Source organism: Notolepis coatsorum (assembly GCF_963971535.1).
Source record: "Notolepis coatsorum genome assembly, chromosome: 8".
Lineage (NCBI taxonomy): Eukaryota > Metazoa > Chordata > Actinopteri > Aulopiformes > Paralepididae > Notolepis > Notolepis coatsorum.
This window is the reverse complement of record NC_140172.1, coordinates 61,658,696-61,678,163: the sequence shown is the minus strand read 5'-3', so window position 1 is coordinate 61,678,163 and position 19,468 is coordinate 61,658,696. Positions and strand designations below refer to the sequence as shown.

Here is a 19,468-nt window from a genome sequence, read left to right as displayed (position 1 = left end):
TTCGTTTTGTGGGGGCCTGATCCCATGCACTGAAAAGTCAGCCGATAGCGCTTGATAACAATATTCCACAGGCAGAGCTCATCACTGAAGGTGCGTAGGCGGTCAACTTAGTTCGCGGGCTGCTATTCTCATCTCTCAACCTTAAAAATAAACATTTTGGAGAAATGTGTTATCTGCAGAGCATGGTGTCTTTTTTACACTAAGAGCTCAAATTTGTCCAGTTATTTTTTTTAGGAATGGAGAACCTCACGGTAAGCATGATTATTTATTCATTGTTAAGATAATTCAATACACAGTAGATTATATTAGATAAAAATGTATTGTCATCATACAGCACAAGTACAGTACAACAAATACAAATAACAGTAAAGTGCAATGTAAATGTGATTACACTTTAACGATATAAAATATATAAATCGTGTTACTTAGTATAGTGCTCATCAGATGTATGTACAGAGTTGTAGTATTAATAGTAGAATTCATTACAGAATATATATTATCCTGCGATTGGTTCATGTGAAACCAGCACCTTCCATCTATGCTAGATATGAAATCTGGAGTTTAATGTTTACTGTTTAATTCGTATATTTTGTTAGTTAATATATTTATTCATTTCAAAATACATGTATTTTGTCAGTTGTGTATTAATTTTATAATGTACTTAATTGAATACATGACCCGTTTCTTTTCATATCTATTAGTTAAAAACAAAATATTTTATGCAGATGTATATTTGTTGAATGATTCATCTGATTTCCATCTTGTCATTAAATTGTGAGAACAGACTCCTACTCCAACGGAGTGCTGCTCCAACACAAACTCTGGTCTAAATAACATAATATAATCCTTTAACAGCAACTGGAGACCAGACACATCAATAACAGTATTACAACATTTTAAATGACAGTCAATTTAGAATACAATTACATTTGAATACACTTTCTATTTAGCTTAATATTATATACAGGTAAATTCAAAAATGAAAATAAATAGATTATATAATTGAGTTGGTGTAATCCAATGAATTATTACACTATTGATAAAAATTGTTGGCAGGACATTTGTAACAGATTACATGTTGATTATCTGTATTACCTGTAGCCAGAACACTAAGCTCTTGTGTTTCTGTGTTACCTGTAGCCAGATCAATAAACTCTTGTGTTTCTGTGTTACCTGTAACCAGAACACTAAGCCCTTGTGTTTCTGTGTTACCTGTAGCCAAAACAATAAACTATTGTGTTTCTGTGTTACCTGTAGCCAGAACGCGTGAACACTTTAGGCAACCAACTTGCGCTTCCGCGTTTCTCTGATTGGCCGAGCGCCTTCCGCGTTTCTCTGATTGGCCGAGCGCGGCTCCCCCTTAAGCTCCAGGACAGAGGCTGAAAACCCGCAGTTCTTGCCCGACTGATGGGAGCCGAATCCCGGATCCGATTTTTCTGATGAATACCCCCAAAAAATGGAGGTCCCGAACGCATGGAAGTATTGATTGCGCCGTAACGAATCATTAAAAAAAGATACTGTTAACTGGAATATGATGTGCCTTTACACATATGTTGGATTATGTAATTGGTTTGTCATGACTAACTAATAAAAAATCGCGATTTACCCTGTGGCTACAACAACACACAGTGACTACATGCAAGCGCAAGCAGCCAGAACACTAAGCTCTTGTGTTTCTGTGTTACCTGTAGCCAGAACAATACACTCTTGTGTTTCTGTGTTACCTGTAACCAGAACACTAAGCCCTTGTGTTTCTGTGTTACCTGTAGCCAAAACAATAAACTATTGTGTTTATGTGTTACCTGTAGCCAGAACACTAAGCTCTTGTGTTTCTGTGTTACCTGTAGCCAGAACAATAAACTCTTGTGTTTCTGTGTTACCTGTAGCCAGAACACTAAGCTCTTGTGTTTCTGTGTTACCTGTAGCCAGAACAATGGCGGGAGATTGTGAACAAGAAGATGCAATTCCCCCCAGAACTCATCGGCGCCATCCAGGAGGGGAAAATAGACTTGGTGTGTGCACTGCTGAAGACCGGCGATGGCATCATCCGCCAGCTGGACGAGTCCGAGGATCGCCTGTGGAGGGAGGCCCTCAACCTGTCCATCCGCCTGGGCAATGAGGTGGCCATGGACGCCCTCCTGCAGGGGGTGAAGTTTGACTTCCGGCAGATTCATGAGGCGCTGTTGGTGGCGGTGGACACCAACCAGCCCCGCGTGGTGAAGCGCCTGCTGGACCGGCTGGACCAGGAGAAAGGCAACAAGATGGACGTGCGCTCTTTCTCCCTGGCCATCTTCGATCACTCCATCGACAATTCCCAGTTCGCCCCCGGCGTGACCCCTCTGACCCTGGCCTGCCAGAAGGACCTGTACGAGATCGTCTCCATGCTCACCCAAAAGGGCCACAACATCCCGTGGCCACACAAGATCTCCTGCGCCTGTCTGGAGTGTCGCAATGGCCGGCAGTATGACCTCCTGAAGTTCTCCTTGTCCCGCATCAACACCTACCGTGGCATCGCCAGCCGCGCCTACCTGTCCATCACGTCCGACGACGCCATGCTGAGTGCATTCAGTCTGAGCAGGGAGCTCCGCAAGCTCTCAAAGAAGGAGCCAGAGTTCAAGGTCCGACACAGACACACATATTTACCTATCAGGGTTGGAAACTAATTCACTTTGACTTCAATCCATTCCAAAATAACCTTTAATAACATGCCTCCTGAAATGTTTTGAACTGTAAGTCAATATTTACCTCAACCCTACTGATGTATCGTGGATTCAGTTTATAATTTTTTTTGAAATACTTAAAGTAGCTATGGATTAAATCTGTATGTAGAGTAATCATAAAATAAAAAATCATCCACAAAGCTTTTAGAAAGGTGCGGAATAAAAGTATTGCTTTTCCCCCCCAAAAATGTTTCCCATTTCCCCACGTGGAATTAGAGGTCTGCGTGGGCCTGAAATTTCTACCCCAGCCCAGCCCAAACCTGTACCATTCAGGCCCGGCCCTACCCTAGCCCGAAAAGTTAAGCAATTATTCAGCCCTAGCCCGACTTAAGCCCGAGACCAATATTACGATGTGATGACAGACATCACACACACACACACACACACACACACACACACACACACACACACACACACACACACACGCTACCTACGTTACACACACACAAATGCTGCATTATGACAAAAAATGCACAATGCAATAACGACATAGCTCTGCGGCTAACAACAGCAACAATTACATGCCCACAGACTAAAACTTTAATGTCACAACACTAAAACATACCGAAAACACTCATAAACCAGCAGCCTATTAATTTGAGTAAATCAGGATGGACTCACCACTTCACTGTTAGATGAACGTCAGCAACAAAAACCTCTTGCGTTGAATAACGTTAACAAAACTCACAAATCTCCGCCAACCGGCTAAATCCAAGAACAATCATGCAAAACCTTTTACAGTTTATTCCACTCTGCTGTTAATTCGCGGGCACTGTGAAGGAAAAGAATGGCATCCAACGTTGATGGCTTCAACGCTGTTCTCCTCTCCTCCAGTGTTCTCCCTGCAGTGCTGAAATATCGCTCGCTCGAGCTGCTGCTTGCCGGTATACTCAACACATAGTCTAGCTAGCAAAGGCAGCTTCTCCATCTCCGACACGCACGCTCTCAGTGGTCTAGCTTGTTGCTTTGATTGAAGCGCTACGTGAAGTGATGGCATGCTTGTGTGTGTCTTCCTCTGTGTGTGTGCGCGTGTGAAAAAAAAAAGGAGACAAATAAAAGGAGCCCGAGCCCTACCCGAACGCGTGAATATTAAAGGCAACCAACTTGTGTTCGGCTTTTCTCTGATTGGCTGCGACCCCCCGCCCCCACGCGCAGGCAAGCGGCAGCCGTCCCACGTCCCAAATGAAATCCAAGGAGCAAGCGGCAGCGCGGGCAACCAACTTGTGTACCAACCAGGGGCGTAATTTGCGGGGGGGTCCCCGGAAAATGTCCCCTGCATGATTTCAGAATGCAGTATTTGTCCCCCCCATGTTTTCCAAACCGCTGCAACTGCGCGGCCTGGCGGCCAGCACTGTGACTCGCTACTACACAGTGCCAGCACTGCAGATTTACCCTACTCTTGGAATGCATGGCCAGATCCTCAAAGTCATACATAGGGGCGCTGTCTCGATAATGCAGTGTTATTAAAGCAGCGTGTAGTGTAGCCGACGCTGGAAATCCGTTGGTAAAGAAATAGCGGCCTGGAATAGTTTTTGTTTTGGGACAATTCGCAGTAAAGGAATATATCTGTCGGCGATGTTGTATGCGGGAACGAATTGCAGAGAGGGAGGACTGACTGAAGTGGAGAGTGTGTTTACTTGTGTCTCAGAAAATAAATGTCTCATCTGATTTCTTTAATAATAATAACCTGGACTTGCTGCAGGCGCAGCATATGCATCAGGATATTCTGGACTCACTGGACATTCATGTTGTCATGAAGGAGTTTATTTCCACCACTCCTGAACGCAAGACCACCTTCTGTGTTTTACCGTCTTCGGAATAGGTAATGTGTGTTATTATTTATTGCTCCTGCAGCGATTGTTGTTGCGACAGTGACACAGAGGGCGCAACAGCCAGGTGGGGTAAACTGGGCTGTGATGTGTGCATCAGAACGCTCAGAGCGCGGAGTTGGGCAGCTGTTTTGATTGAAAAGTTTGATTGAAAAGTTTATTAACAGATTGCAGAATGGGTACAGTACAGTACAGCTCAATACATACAATTGTTAAGGGGATGCAGACCAGAGAAAGACTTTCGTCTTGTTTACATCAGGGACCGTCCCCCATTTTCAATTCATCATAGTATCCTAGTGCAGGGGTTCCCAAACTTTTCAGGCCAGGGCCCAGAAAATAAGGCGTCAGAGAGCCGCGGCCCAATGCACATCGTCAGGCTTTTTTTTTTTTTCAGGTGACCGATTTTTTAAGCCAAATATCACTTCAATCCTATTAAGTTAGTTGAATGAATGAATGAATGAATGAAATGAATGAATGAATGAATGAATGAAAATGAATGAATGAAAACTTTATTAACAGATTGCAGAATGGGTACAGTGCAGTACAGCTCAATACATACAATTGTTAAGGGGATGCAGACCAGAGAAAGACTTTCGTCTTGTTTACACCAGGGTCCCCCATTTCCAATTCATCATAACATATATGACATACATGACATACAGATAGTCCTACATCTATACATTTATGACATACCAGATTTGCAATTACAGTACTGTATTTGTGATACAAAAAGAGTCCAGAAAGAGAAGAGTATATACATTAGGCGTAGAAACTGTACATTGGATTGGGTAAGTGGGGGTGGGACTGTACATTGGAGGTGGTTGGGGGGGGGGGGGGTGGGTAGGTGGGGGTGGGACTGTACATTGGAGGTGGTTGGGGGGGGGGGGGGGTAGGAGTGGGGGGGGGGGGGGGGTTGGGTAGGAGTGGGGGGGGGGGTTGGGTAGGAGGGGTGGGTGGGGACTGTACATTGGAGGTGGTTGGGTGGGGGGGGGGGGGGGGGTGGGTAGGAGGGGTGGGTGGGGGACACTGTACAACTGTACAAAACAACACTGTACATTGGATTATTGACAAGACCATACTTGGTAATTTACTGTACATTGGAGGGGGTTGTGTTCGGACATTTACAGGGGCCAGTTTCGAGTTGCAGTCTCCCTTAGGTGTTTTTTGAGAGTGTTTTTGAAAGTGGGTAGTGATTCACATTCCTTTACAGCTTTGGGTAGGGCGTTCCACATTGATGTGGCATAATTGCGAAACGTGTTTAGTCCCTTGTTTGAGCCGAATCTGGGTTTAACATGATTTGTGGAGCTCCCTCTGGTGTTGTGATCGTGGTATTCATTTATATGTGCTATTTATGAGAGGGCTAACTTGTTGTAAAATAATAATGATAATAATAATAGCCTCATTAAAATACTATTGTTGCTTCGGTTGTTTTCAGCGTTTTATGTGCATAATCTGTTATTTAGTTTGAAATGTTCGTTGAAATAAGTAGATTTTTCGTTTTTGTTTATTTATTAAGTTAATATAAAACCATATAGTCACATTTTAGAATACAATAGAATAGAATTTTAGAATACAACTAGAAACACTGTCCTGGCCTGCTTCTAGGTTCAGTGGCCTGAAAAAAAAATAAAAATAAAAAAATAAAAAATAAAAATAATATTTTTTTTATTTTTATTTTTTATTTTTTTAAATCATCTCGTGGCCCACCCGTGGCTGCTCGCGGCCCACCTTTGGGTCGCGACCCCGACTTTGGGAACCACTGTCCTAGTGAACGAGAGTGTTGGTTATGACTGACAGACAGTGGAGCTGTTTGCAGATAGCGAGCATTTTGACGTGTTGCGTGGTGGCGATGTCTCGCAGACAATACAACTACAAGTATAATTATATAATATATATATTTTATATAAAAAAAAATTATATATAAAAAAAAACTACCCCCCCCCTGCGACGTCACTGACCACGCCCCCTAATATGTCCCCCCCACCGCTGGGACCAAAGTTCCGCCACTGGTACCAACCAACTTGTGTTCAGCTGCTGTACCAACCAACTTGTGTTCAGCTGCTGTACCAACCAACTTGTGTTCAGCTGCGGTAGCAGTGGAGCGCTGCTGACTGATTATTATGTTTCGCGTTTTTAAAAACCAACTACCAGATTCACTCGTCACTGTACATCAATTTTTTAGATGAATGATTGTGGATATAATATAGAAAACACATCATTATGATATTGTCAGATGGCGCAAAATACAATGGTGAGTGAGAAATATATCTCCAGTGATAAAACCCAGTGCTCTATGTCTCTATGATACACAGCGTGGATGGGCTTTCAGAGGGAGAGGCATGCATGTACATAATTTCACCATAATCAAATACAGACATAATTGTGTGGCTTGACGCAGCAGCGGCGCACGGAAGCCGGGGACAAACCACCGCGTCGCCCCGCTGGCGCTTCAGCAGCCTCCACGGGCGAAATAACATATAACGTTACAGCGTACAGTTCCACACTGATGTACAGTGACACCCAGCAGAGTTTCTAGTTACAGTAGTGACGCGTGAATCGATAGTCCTAACAGTGTTTATTATTAAGAGTCAGATAGTCCGCACAGTGTTTATAGTCCTAACAGTGTTTATTAGTAAGAGTCAGATAGTCCTAACAGTGTTTATTATTAATTAACGTCATAAACCACATATCCGTTGTAGAAGCCCTTCAATGACAGCGCTCTCATATTTTGCGAATGCATAAACTATATCTTAAATTATGGATATGTGTCTAATATGGCTGTCGCTTATCAATGACTTCGCGACAGCCATATTAGACACTCACTGTACATCAGTGTGGAACTGTACGCTGTAACGTTATATGTTATTTCGCCCGTGGAGGCTGCTGAAGCGCCAGCGGGGCGACGCGGTGGTTTGTCCCCGGCTTCCGTGCGCCGCCCGCGGCTTGACTCGGTCCAGCTCCAGCAGCAGCAGCGGCCGTGCTCCGTTGTAGGAAGCCCTTCAATGACAGCGCTCTCATATTTTGCGAATGCATAAACTATATCTTAAATTATGGCTATGTGTCTAATATGGCTGTCGCTTATCAATGACTTCGCGACAGCCATATTAGACACATCGCCATAATTTAAGATATAGTTTATGCATTCGCAAATATGAGAGCTCTGTCATTGAAGTGGGTGGTGGCAGCGTTACTAACAGTAGCGATTTTTATTGTTTTGTCATGACCAAATATAATCCCAACATAGATAGGAGGTGTACTGTATGTCAAATGTCGGTCATGTGGTGGAAGAGTTTAGTACAGTCACACAACAGAACACCAGTGTTTCTAGTAGATATGTTTATTAATATAAATAAACACCTCTGTCTGAACTGGTTCGACCAGCGCGTTGGTTCGACCAGCGCGTCTGCCCGCGTCTCTCAGCGGATAAGGGCGTGTGCTAGGGCGGTCACGTGGCCGTGTGGCCAATCAGAGAAACGCTGAACGAAAAGCTGAACACAAGTTGGTTGCCTTTAATATTCACGCTACCCGAACCCTATCCTGCATTAAAAAATCTGCCCAAGCCCGGCCCTAATCTGTCCATGGTGTCGGGCTCCGTCGGGCCCCCTCGGGCTTGCAGACCTCTACGTGGAATGCACCTGATTGGAGAAATGACATGCTGGTGCTCTAGTGCGACATCTAGTGGCTGAAGGTTATCTATCGCACCTTTTAAGAGTGAAAAGACATGAAAATGGCCAAATTGGATTAATAAGGTTTACAGGCAACAGAGATACTCTCTGGGATCCACTTCAGAAATCTTCACCAATCATCATTTTAGGGGAGTAGGTTCAGTATGGCCATGCCATAGTTTATAGAATAATAGTTTATAGAATAAAAAAGTAAAGTAGCCACGATACGGCACACTTGTGCAACTTCAATCAATCAACTTCAGTTACACAAAGCATGAACGGTTTATGTCAGTTACTCATAAATCACCTTTCTTTTTTTTATCTACTTTTTCTCCCCATTTTCTATTTTTCTCCCATCCCAATTTCGTATTATCCAATTCTACCCTCCCCTGTCTCGAACGTTGTTAGACCATGCCTCCCACTGGTCGGCTGCAATGTGGACCAAGCCTTGCATCACGTGTCCCCTCCGGTACACGAGGAGGCAGCCGTCGCATCTTTTCACCTGTACAGCGCAATTTCTCAGTGGCGAGGAGTAACGCGTGGGAGGCTCACGCTGCCCCCGATACTTCCTGATTCTGCTGTACAGGCGCACCAACCGACCTGTAGGAGTCGCTGTCCACAACGTCCGATCCCCACCCACCGGCTTTCCCACCCCCTAATACTGCCAATTGTATTAGTATGAACGACCAGCCAAGCCGGAAGCAACGCCGAGAGCTGGGCTCGAACCCAGCATCTCCTGCGTTAGTGGCGAGCGTCTTGCCCACTGTGCCACTTAGCCGCCCCATAAATAATTTTTATTTTATTTTTTGGATTTTTTACCCCCTCCCTTTTCATCCATTTTTCTCCCATCCCAAAGTTAGTCGTTATGCCAATTCCCAATCCCCTTCCTGGTCGCTGCACACCTACCCCCTACAGTCGGTCTGGGAGAGTGGAGGCTATCACATGCTTCCTCCGACACATGTGTAGCCAATCAACCGCTTCTTTTCACCTGGCAGTGCGGACTCTCACTGAGAGGGTGTAACGTGTGGAAGGATCACACTACCCCCCTTAGATCCTTTCCTCGCTGAGCAGGCGCCCCGACCGAACTGTAGGAGTCGCTGTTTACAACGACCAGGAGGACTCACCCACCAGCTTTCCCACCCCTAACACTGCCAATTGTGTTAGTATGAACGACCAGCCAAGCTGGTAGCAACGCCGAGAGCTGGGCTCGAACCCAGCGTCTCCTGCGTTGGTGGCGAGTGCCTTGCCCACTACACCACCTAGCCGCCTCATAAATCACTTTTCTGTTGTAAAACAAATGTTTTAAGAAACACAATGTGGGTTCACACTGGTAGACTCTCCAGACCACACACACTTTGGAATACGAAACCATTTACAAAGATGTTTTGTCTCCTCCTCAGCCTCAGTACCTGGCCCTGGAGGAGCTCTGCCAGGAGTTCGCCGTGGAGTTGCTGGGAATGTGTCGTAACCAGAGCGAGGTGACCACCATCCTGAACAGCTGTGGAGACCAGAGGCAGGACCACCTAGAAGAACAGGCCTTTGAGGAGGGGATCCCCAATCTGTTACGTCTGCGGCTCGCCGTCAACTACAACCAGAAGCAGGTAGAGGAACACAGACGGCTGTCGACTGGAGACAAGTTACACAATCTCATGCGTGAGCCAGAATAGGGAGGTGTAGTCTGATGTCACTTTAGTTTCCCGTGCGGTCCACCCGTATAGGGATTTATCATTGGGAAAATGTATTATCGGCTATTGTAATAATTCTGCCTCATGAACATTAGAACGCCTGTCGTTCAGTGCTGTCGCCTAATACACGGTGGTACGTCTGTGGTGACGTCAGTCAGCAGCGCCAAAGTGAAGTGTAGTTCCTCAGTGAACGAAAACATAAACGTTGTTATTTTGCTACTTTTCCGATTAACTCATTGGTGGTCAATAACGAGTAAACTCGTGTTTCGCCGCCAATGCTTGAGCGCCAATAACAAGTAAACTCGTTTTTGGATCCTTTGATTTTTTCCCTTTGATCCCCGTTCTATCTGGTCATCCGGATCACTCTAGGTGTCCCTGGCTCATTTGCCTACATTGGAATTGCAATGCCGATCGAATCTCACCAGGTGGCAGTATCGCCTACCTTTTTAACTCTGATAGAAAGGGATCAGTAGAGACAATGTCTAAACTGGATTGTCAAGACTCGCTCTGAGGGGGAGGAGCTCTTGCAGGGCAATCGCTAGGAGATCTGCTCGCCTCAAAACCTATAGTTTCCCGTAAACACGTGTAATTACATATAAACAAGTAATCGCGATCGCCGATGGGATCATTGGAATTATTCTTTTTGGAGTCCCTTCTGGCTAAGGTAAGGCATATTCTATGTCTATTTTACCGAACCTGAAACATATTTCTGTAATGATCACAGTGTCCGCAACAAGCTATTACCAGACCTAAACCAAGCTTTTTCTAATGATCGCATTTTCGGGGTAAGACTGAAATGAAATATCGTGAAAATGGTCAAGAAAAGATGGCACTAGTCAGTGCAGATGGGGAAAGCTTGTGGACATCAAAGAGTTAATTGCGAATTTTTTCATGTTGAGCTATAGATTGTGGAGGAATACACACAGAAAGGTACACCATGCCAATGTTCATGCTTTATTTGTTTTAAACGAGACGATTTAGAAATGGGTCCATTGGAAATACATTGTAATTTCAAGGAGGTTGGACAGCGCGGGAAATACCAATGACGTAACCACTACACCTCCCTATACAGGTGTGATAGGATTTTGAGATGTGATGAACATTCTAATGACGGTGTAGTGATGGCTAGTGTCTATTGAAAGCTATTCAGCTTGTATTTCCAGGTTACCAGCTTTGCCGATTTTGTCTTTCAACTTACTATGTGCTTGTGACACTGTATCTATGAAGGGATGTATTATTTAGCCTTCAACGTTTGAATGAAAAATCAAGTTTGAATGAAAAATGCCAAGCGCCCTGATCTGTTTCTTTACAAGTATTTTTGTTATAAGAATAATGAGCTGAACAGTTATTATTTATTTGATTTGGGAATGTCTAGCTAGAATTCTTTATCAGGAAGTTCATCTACAGGAAATAAAGAGACAATGGCAGAAGTGGGCGGGGCCTATGAGGTGAATAGGGTACTAAAATCCTGAGAAAACCTCTCTCTCTATCCCTCCCTCCTCTCTTTCTGTCTCTCTCCCTCCCTCCCCCCTCTCTTTCTCCCTCCCTCGCTCTCCCTCCCTCCCTCTCTCGCTCTCCCTCCCTCTCTCTCTCCCTCTCTCTATATATATGCCCTGCCCCCCCCCCCCCACTCTCCCTGTACAGTTTGTGGCCCACCCTATCTGCCAGCAGGTGTTGTCCTCTATCTGGTGTGGTAACCTGTCAGGTTGGAGGGGCAGCAAGACGGCCTGGAAGCTGCTGGTGTCTGTGGGGATCTTCCTCACCATGCCGCTTGTCTGCCTCGTCTACTGGGTCGCGCCCAAGTCCAAGGCATGGCTCCCGGGTTCTGTTAATTTTGAAATCATGCCACTCAGGAAGCGTATTTCCTCCAAAATTACAAATATTGAAAAAACCTTTGCGCTGGGAAGGTTGTAATAGAATGAATTTTCCCCCAAAAAGACGTGCAATTTATGTTCACATTTTGAGGCTGGGATAGATGGGGAACGTTTTAAGCAATGTAAGTGCACTTCACCAGGCTTCACCAGGGTTGGGGATTGGCAAATAGGACAAAGTCACTACGGATAGCATAGAAGGCTATATGGAAACTACTGGCCATCTGAATTGCCTTAATTAAACTCACATCACTTACAATAAATAGTTGCAGAGGGAAAAGCATATAATGTATTTTAAATTAAAAGTCAGGAAGAGGATTGTTTTATTGCCACTTTTAAAGACTGGAGTTTCAGTGTTACACAGCCTTTACACAGGTTTTTCCAGTGTTACACAGCATTTACACAAGTATTTTAAAGAGTGCTGTTTCAGTGTTACACAGCCTTTACACAGGTATTTTAAAGAGTGATGTTTCAGTGTTACACAGCCTTTACACAGGTATTTTAAAGAGTGAAGTTTCAGTGTTACACAGCCTTTACACAGGTATTTTAAAGAGTGATGTTTCAATGTTACACAGCCTTTACACAGGTATTTTAAAGAGTGAAGTTTCAGTGTTACACAGCCTTTACACAGGTATTTTAAAGAGTGAAGTTTCAGTGTTACACAGCCTTTACACAGCTCTGACTTTGTTTACCAGGTCGGAAAGATACTGAAGATTCCTGTGATCAAGTTCCTGCTTCACTCTGCTTCCTACCTGTGGTTCCTCATCACACTGCTTGGAGAGTCAATAACCATGGAACTGTATCGAGACAAATTTGCTTCCCGCCAGCAGAACATCCTACACAGCTCCTTCCATATGGTGTGGGTGGTTGGTGGGTAGCTCGTCTTTCTACCTTGACCTCCCTTTAATTTTGAATATACATTTTATTAGATTTATTTTAGGGGATATCTTTAACTCAATCTGCGCCGTCCACGTATATATGTGTTTGCTCGACAACCGTTGAACGTCAATCACGTATATATACATGATTTGGTCTGTTTTCCTTTTTTCCGATTTTAATATTCTATTCAGTGTCACGGACCTATATGTTAGCGTTAAAAGGCATACTGGGACCCAGAGGGTGCAGTACCGGCCAGATCCTGGTAGGTGGCAGTATCGAGAATGCAGTAAACCCTGTTCCAGACTGTGTGTTACATCTAAACCCCTCCCGGCGCAGAATTTAGACGGAGCCAAGTAAATCGCTTCATCCGACCACTTCGAAACGCATCTAGCATCTAGCACTCAATCCATAAGTTGTGCCAAATTATGTCCGAGACCAAATGGACATCAATACTGGAAATCGCGATCAGACAATTGGAATATTCTTTTTGGAATAACCCCGATCAAAGTAAGGACTATCTGACAATAATTCCACCTTGATCCTACAATGTTTTCATATCTATCCAGCTGATCAGCATGTGTGGTGTTCAAAACGAATGCCGTTACTGGTGACCAAATCAAATAGTAGCGTGTCTGGAAGCTGCTGGTGTCTGTGGGGATCTAGCAGAATTCACGTAGCGCCCTATAACTCAGCTTTTCAGGAATAAGCCCGGATCGGGCTGGGCGATATGGCCAAAAATGATATCACGATATCGATAACGATATCATATCACTCGATATCGCTAATTATCGATATTGTTATAAGCAGTGATGCAGTGGTGGTACCACTCGGTACCACGCCGTCCTAGCAGTTCGCTGAGCAGAAGTGCGCGCACGGATGTGCATGCGCGTGCACACAAAAATGCGTTCACAACTTTCAGGGTGCGAACCATACCATGGTCTTCGGGGGAGCTCATTATATTTTGCGGGGGGGGCGGGGTCAGCAGCGCTGCGCGTGCCTCACAGGGAGGACTTTACTGTGACGCTTGCTGACATAGGCTATACGCTATAGGTATGAGTAACGTTACAGAACCACACATAGTCTACACCACACAGGTGTCTGCATGCATGATGAAGACGCACATATTGAAATACACATGCTCAGACTAACCCCTCTGATCCAACACTAAAATTCACACACAACAGTCATATTTAGTATTTACACATAAACACACGGATGAACCAATACCGAACAACAAGTCCACGACCAAACACATCGAGTCTAACATTATTATAGTAGGCAAATGCAACATTATCACACCAGTCAGCAGTGGCACCCTGGTCAGTACTCAAAGAGTGACGCACCCACACACGAGACAAGCGCAGCTGCGCATGTAACCAACGCACAACAATCATACAATAGATATTTTATAAATGAGCAATAATGATAATAATACAGTTACTGTAATTAGGAAAAGTAGGTCTTACCTTAACACAGAAGCGACCACAAAGGCCTGGGATCAGCTGCCTGCGAGATGCGTCCTCACTTGCTGTTTTAAAGTGGCGCGCATAAGCAGGGTAGTTATTCCAGACTGCTTTTACAGTATTAAAACTACTCGCCACCCACCTGATGGTGAAGATCTGCCCAATTCTCAAAATATGCATGTCACAGAAGTAGTCCCTGCAGCAGTTGTTAGTGTCGCCAGCAGTCAATTTAAAATTGTCTGCGATTGAAGATAGATGCTCCTACCGGCTCCTGCTCAGTCGAGTCGATTGGCTGCTTCGCCTTCTTTGTAAAACCAAAATTGGTTAGAAGGCTTACTTCTTTGATAATTCGTTTAACTTTCAACATTTTCCTGAATACCTGTATTTTTTTTCTTTTAAAACGGCGGGTGAAGTTTGATTTGTGCCTGCAGGCTGCAGCGCCGCCACGCTCCGAATGGTAAACGCAAGAATAGCATGCATGTTGCCATCTATTACAAGTAGGGTATATCTGCAGTGCCGCAACCCCATAGATTTATGCTATTGTCTATTACGGTGAATTAGTGCGCATATCATGAATCATACATCAAAATAGCCTAATTTTACGCATTATACACGATGATGACGATACAGAAAATTACAGAAAAATTAGAAATGCATGGCAAAAATTACATTTATTGTCAGTATTTTAGAGACCCCCCAAAAATTCACAAATCATGTTTTCAGGGGAGCTAATGTCTCATCTAGGGGAGCCATGGCTCCTCTAGCTCCCCCATGGTTCGCACCCTAGTTTATTTTCTATCTTTTACGGCACGGTGGTGTAGTGGTTAACACTGTCGCCTCACAGCAAGAAGGTCCAGGGTTCGATTCCCGCTTGGGGACCAGGTTTCCATGATGCCAGGTACTCAGGTGGGGTATCTCCCAGGTCTTTCTGTGTGGAGTTTGCATGTTCTCCCCGTGCTCGCAAGGGTTTCCCCCCCAATAAGATAAACCCAATGGAAAAACATGCACAACAGATCGCTAAGGCTGTGGCGTCCTTGACGAAGACGGACAGGAGCACTTGGATTGGTCCCCGGGGGCGCGGCTCACGTTGACGCCCTATCTGCTCCCGGCTGCCCATGGGGGGAAGGACAACGGGATGGGAAAAGTGCAGAGAAACATTTCATCGGCGACTCAGTGCATGTGTGTGTGTGTTCCTGTGGGTCGCCCATCTCGCGTGTGTGTTAAACTGCATGACAAATAAAGACTTCTAGTCTATTATAATTAAAAATTCTCTTTTGGCGCTTTTTTGGTGGACAAACCACCGCACATGTGCACCGTGACTCGTGACTGGAGACTAGCTCTGCTAGCACATATGTGTACAGACGGTTTCAAACTGTATTTTAAATTAGAAAGCAAACTAAATAAATGGACAAGAGAAAAATAAATCTCAACTTGGTCAGTATTGTCATTTGGACAAGCAAAGCCATTACTCTAAGTTGCAGGCAAGAAAGCCAAGTCTGTCCACTGTCTCTGGTTTTAAAACTGCCCTGTTGCAGGTCACAAAAAGAAAAAAAATAATAAATATTATGGTACATGTGGGTATATGTATATATTATATATATATATGTATATATATGTATGTGTGTATATATATATATATATATATATATATATATATATATATATATATATATATATATATATATATATATATATATATATATATATTCGTATTAATTTATATATTTAATTTATACATGACTATTTTATTTTTCATTATTCTGATTTAACTGATGGTCTTGTCATTGTCGTTATTATTATTATTATTATTATTATTATTATTATTATTATTATTATTATTATTATTATTATTATTATTATTATTATTATTATTATTATTATTATTATTATTATTATTATTACTGTCCTGTGATGTCTTGTTTATTAGTATTGTTATTGTATTGTGTTGTCTTGTTTCATGTTGAAAAGGGAAAATAAAGAAAAACTGTGTATATATATATTTTTTTTAGATATTGATTATTAAAATATATCGCAATAATTATCGTTATCGTTTTCTCGCCCAGCCCTACTCTGAAATGATACAATATTCACCACGGAATAACGCGCAAACGTATACATGAAAAGATTAATAATTGTTTACATGTTCGACAGAAGATACTGACTGTCAAATGACCATAGTATTGTCTCCATAGCTATATAATATAGAATATAGATATAGCTCTACAAACAAGGTGACGCACCCCTATCTTTAAAGCATGGCCCAGTAAGAACGGGATAAGGGTAATGGCTGCCAGTGAATGAGTTAAAGGTGCTATAGATAACATTTCTATATAGAGTCATCCTTTTTTAATTATTATAATTTTTTAATTAAAGAATACATCCACAGGGCTTTTAGAAAGGTGCAGAATACCGGACATGGTCACTCGTCCGAACGGCTTGTCAAATGACGCTCGCTAGACGATCGAAAGGGGCAAATTAAACTTTCCAACAATGTATTTGTTGATCGGCGAAAATGCAGCCCGGAGCCGACAGACGAGGGCAAAGTGTCGTGACGTGTGCGCGAGTGCGTGACAGCCTGTATACCGGCCGTCCGATCTTTAAGAGGTGTTAAAAAAAGATTTGCCAGTCCAAAATGAATGCTATTGTTTACATGTTGCGTACATGTATCCCCTCCTTACTTCCCATTTACCAACATAGAATTCACCTAATTGGATAAATAACATGCCGGTGCTCTAGTGCGACATCTAGTGGCTGAATGTTATCTGTAGCACCTTTAACACTTTGGACACTGCAGCGATATGCGTGATGTGTTGTTAAAAGCGCGATGCTCTAAAATATAGGAATACGTGGCGGTGTTTGCAGGGCTATAACTATATTCTATATTATAGCTATGGATACAATACTATGGCCCATTTGACATCGACTATCTATCGTTCAATATGTGTTAAAGAAATAATTTTTTCATCCATACATTCCCATTTTATACCGTGGTGAATATGACTATAGTTTTAGAATAATCCTGTCTAATCCCAGAAAACGACGCTATGCAGCAATACGTGCAATTCGCTAAAAACTTTCCCATTTCTCGCCTGTACACGCTACTATTTTGAAATCACATCTATATTATCGGTATTGTGTTTCATCATGAATGCATGAAAGGGTGGGGGGGGGTAGTTTTTTGATGCTTTGATCGTCACCAACGGCACACGTTGTGGATTAAAATACACACATATATTGTGATCGAAGTGAAATCATGGATCACAGCAGGATTGATACCATATAGGCCTTACCTTCACTAGGATGTACCCCAAAAAGAATATTGCAATTATCTGATCGCGAGTCCCAGTATTGGTGTCGATCGTGTCGCCAACATATATCCGCCACATATCATGCACCGGGAGCAATTCACGCTTCTCAATCCGAGCGGGACAACCGGTCCCCTTGCCCGACCAATAGAAATCCGACCGGAGACTTCTGAGACTATATGAATTGAAAATGGGGGACCCTGATGGAAACAAGACAAACGTCTTTCTCAGGTCTGCATCCCCTTAACAATTGTATGTATTGAGCCGTACTGTATTGTACCCATTCTGCAATCTGTTAAATAAAGTTTTCATTCATTCATTCATTCATCGACCCACAGGTCTTAGAGCAGGGCGATAGAACACCAGCCCTGATTCCAAACTCTAACCTTAACCAACTTTGAAAGAGTCGCCTAAGCATAACCAGTGATAAACTAGGCGTTAGGTTCATTAGAACGCAACACACGCTCGCCATGGACGGTCGCAAATCTCTGAGCTCCAGCAAGAACTCCAGCAACAACTACAATCAACACGGAAAACCAACAAGGTTTCTCATACATTTCATCATCTTCCTACTATGGATTACAGATTACTTTAATTCATCAAGAAAGCTAAACCAAACGGATAAAAGAGAAATCGGAAGAGAAAGCGGTAGACACAATGACTTTTACCTCCTCGACGGCTCGGAGCAGAAACATCTGGCCATTGGAACCGCAGCTATCCACGGGTTCCTAACGGCAAATCCGGAGCGGAAGAAAATGCCCCCAGCAGGTAAACTAGATCGAAGGACGATAATCATCCTTTATCTACTCCTTGCGGGAGATATTAAATTAAACCCGGGCCCGACTACACGACTACAACAGAAAGTGATGAATCAGAGGCTCCCACAAATAGTGACGGCTACCGTCGCGATAAACAATAATGACAACAACATCCTTTTCAACGACACCAACATCCTAACACCGGCGTCGGGTGCATACATTCCACCCGTCACCGGAGCAGTGATGACTGCCGTCGCGATCAACAACGACAACAACATCCTTTTCAACAACAACAACAACAGTGTCAACCCCGGACCCAGCCACGTCAGGACCCCCGTCAGGACGCGAACCCAGACGCGACGACTGGGTCTGGCACTACAGGATGCAACGATGGCTTCGGGTGCCTACTTTCCACCCGATGCCGGAGCAATCAACACACCCGGCGCCGCCGCAGAGGAACACACGGGAGGACGAGACGTCTCCACAGCAGGGAGCCGGCGGGATGGAATAAACACAGCCCCTGGCCCCTGCCCCCTCCCCACGGAATTCCACCACCAGGTGACGCCAGCAGATGAACATGACAAAGAATCTCACCCACCCCCCCCTCCCACACACGGACCAAATAATAACAACACAGCCCCACCCCCCTCCCGTCGCGGGACACCCACCTTGATCAAAGGATCCCCCACCCCCCCTCCGGACATCACAGAGCCCCCCCCCTTCCCACAGAAGAAGAACCCTACCTTTATCTCAAGGATATTGACAACACAGCAGATAAAAACGGACTACATATCTTTCATCTTAATGTAAATAGCCTCAGGCACAAACTGGCAGAAATAAGACAACATTTCAGTAGCGGAAAGGTAAACATACTATGTTTCTCAGAAACTAAACTGGACTCATCAGTAACAGACCCGGAAATTGAATTAGAGAACTATTCTTTAGTCCGCAATGACAGGAACAGGCATGGAGGAGGTGTCTGTATGTACATCCATAAAGACACCAAATTTATTAACCGTACAGACCTAGATCATGAGGCTATTGAAACTGTTTTTGTAGAAATTCTATTTGAAAGGGCTAAATCTGTTCTAGTCGGCACAATTTACAGACCGCCAGACCAAAATGGCTTTTATGATGTGTTGGATGCGTGCTTAGCTGGAGCTGAGGATACAGAAATGATTCTTATTGGGGATTGGAACACGGATATGCAACAAAAAGATGCACCCGTCTTCAAATCCTACAATAGGTTTTGTGATCTGCACGGCCTCAGCCAGCAGATCACGTGTGTGTGAG

General features: G+C 43.8%; 1 protein-coding gene across 1 annotated transcript in view; it reads left to right on the top strand.

Moving 5' to 3' along the window:
- Window positions 1-236: 236 nt before the first annotated feature.
- trpc2a (transient receptor potential cation channel subfamily C member 2a) overlaps window positions 237-19,468 on the top strand; it is a gene marked incomplete at both ends in the record, with an annotated part of 95,601 nt that continues 76,369 nt past the window's right edge. Inside the window, 5 exons of the mRNA XM_084320439.1 lie at window positions 237-251; window positions 1,926-2,618; window positions 9,615-9,815; window positions 11,544-11,708; window positions 12,466-12,640. Coding sequence (XP_084176565.1) covers window positions 237-251; window positions 1,926-2,618; window positions 9,615-9,815; window positions 11,544-11,708; window positions 12,466-12,640 — 1,249 coding nt within the window. The remainder of the gene's footprint in view (window positions 252-1,925; window positions 2,619-9,614; window positions 9,816-11,543; window positions 11,709-12,465; window positions 12,641-19,468) is intronic.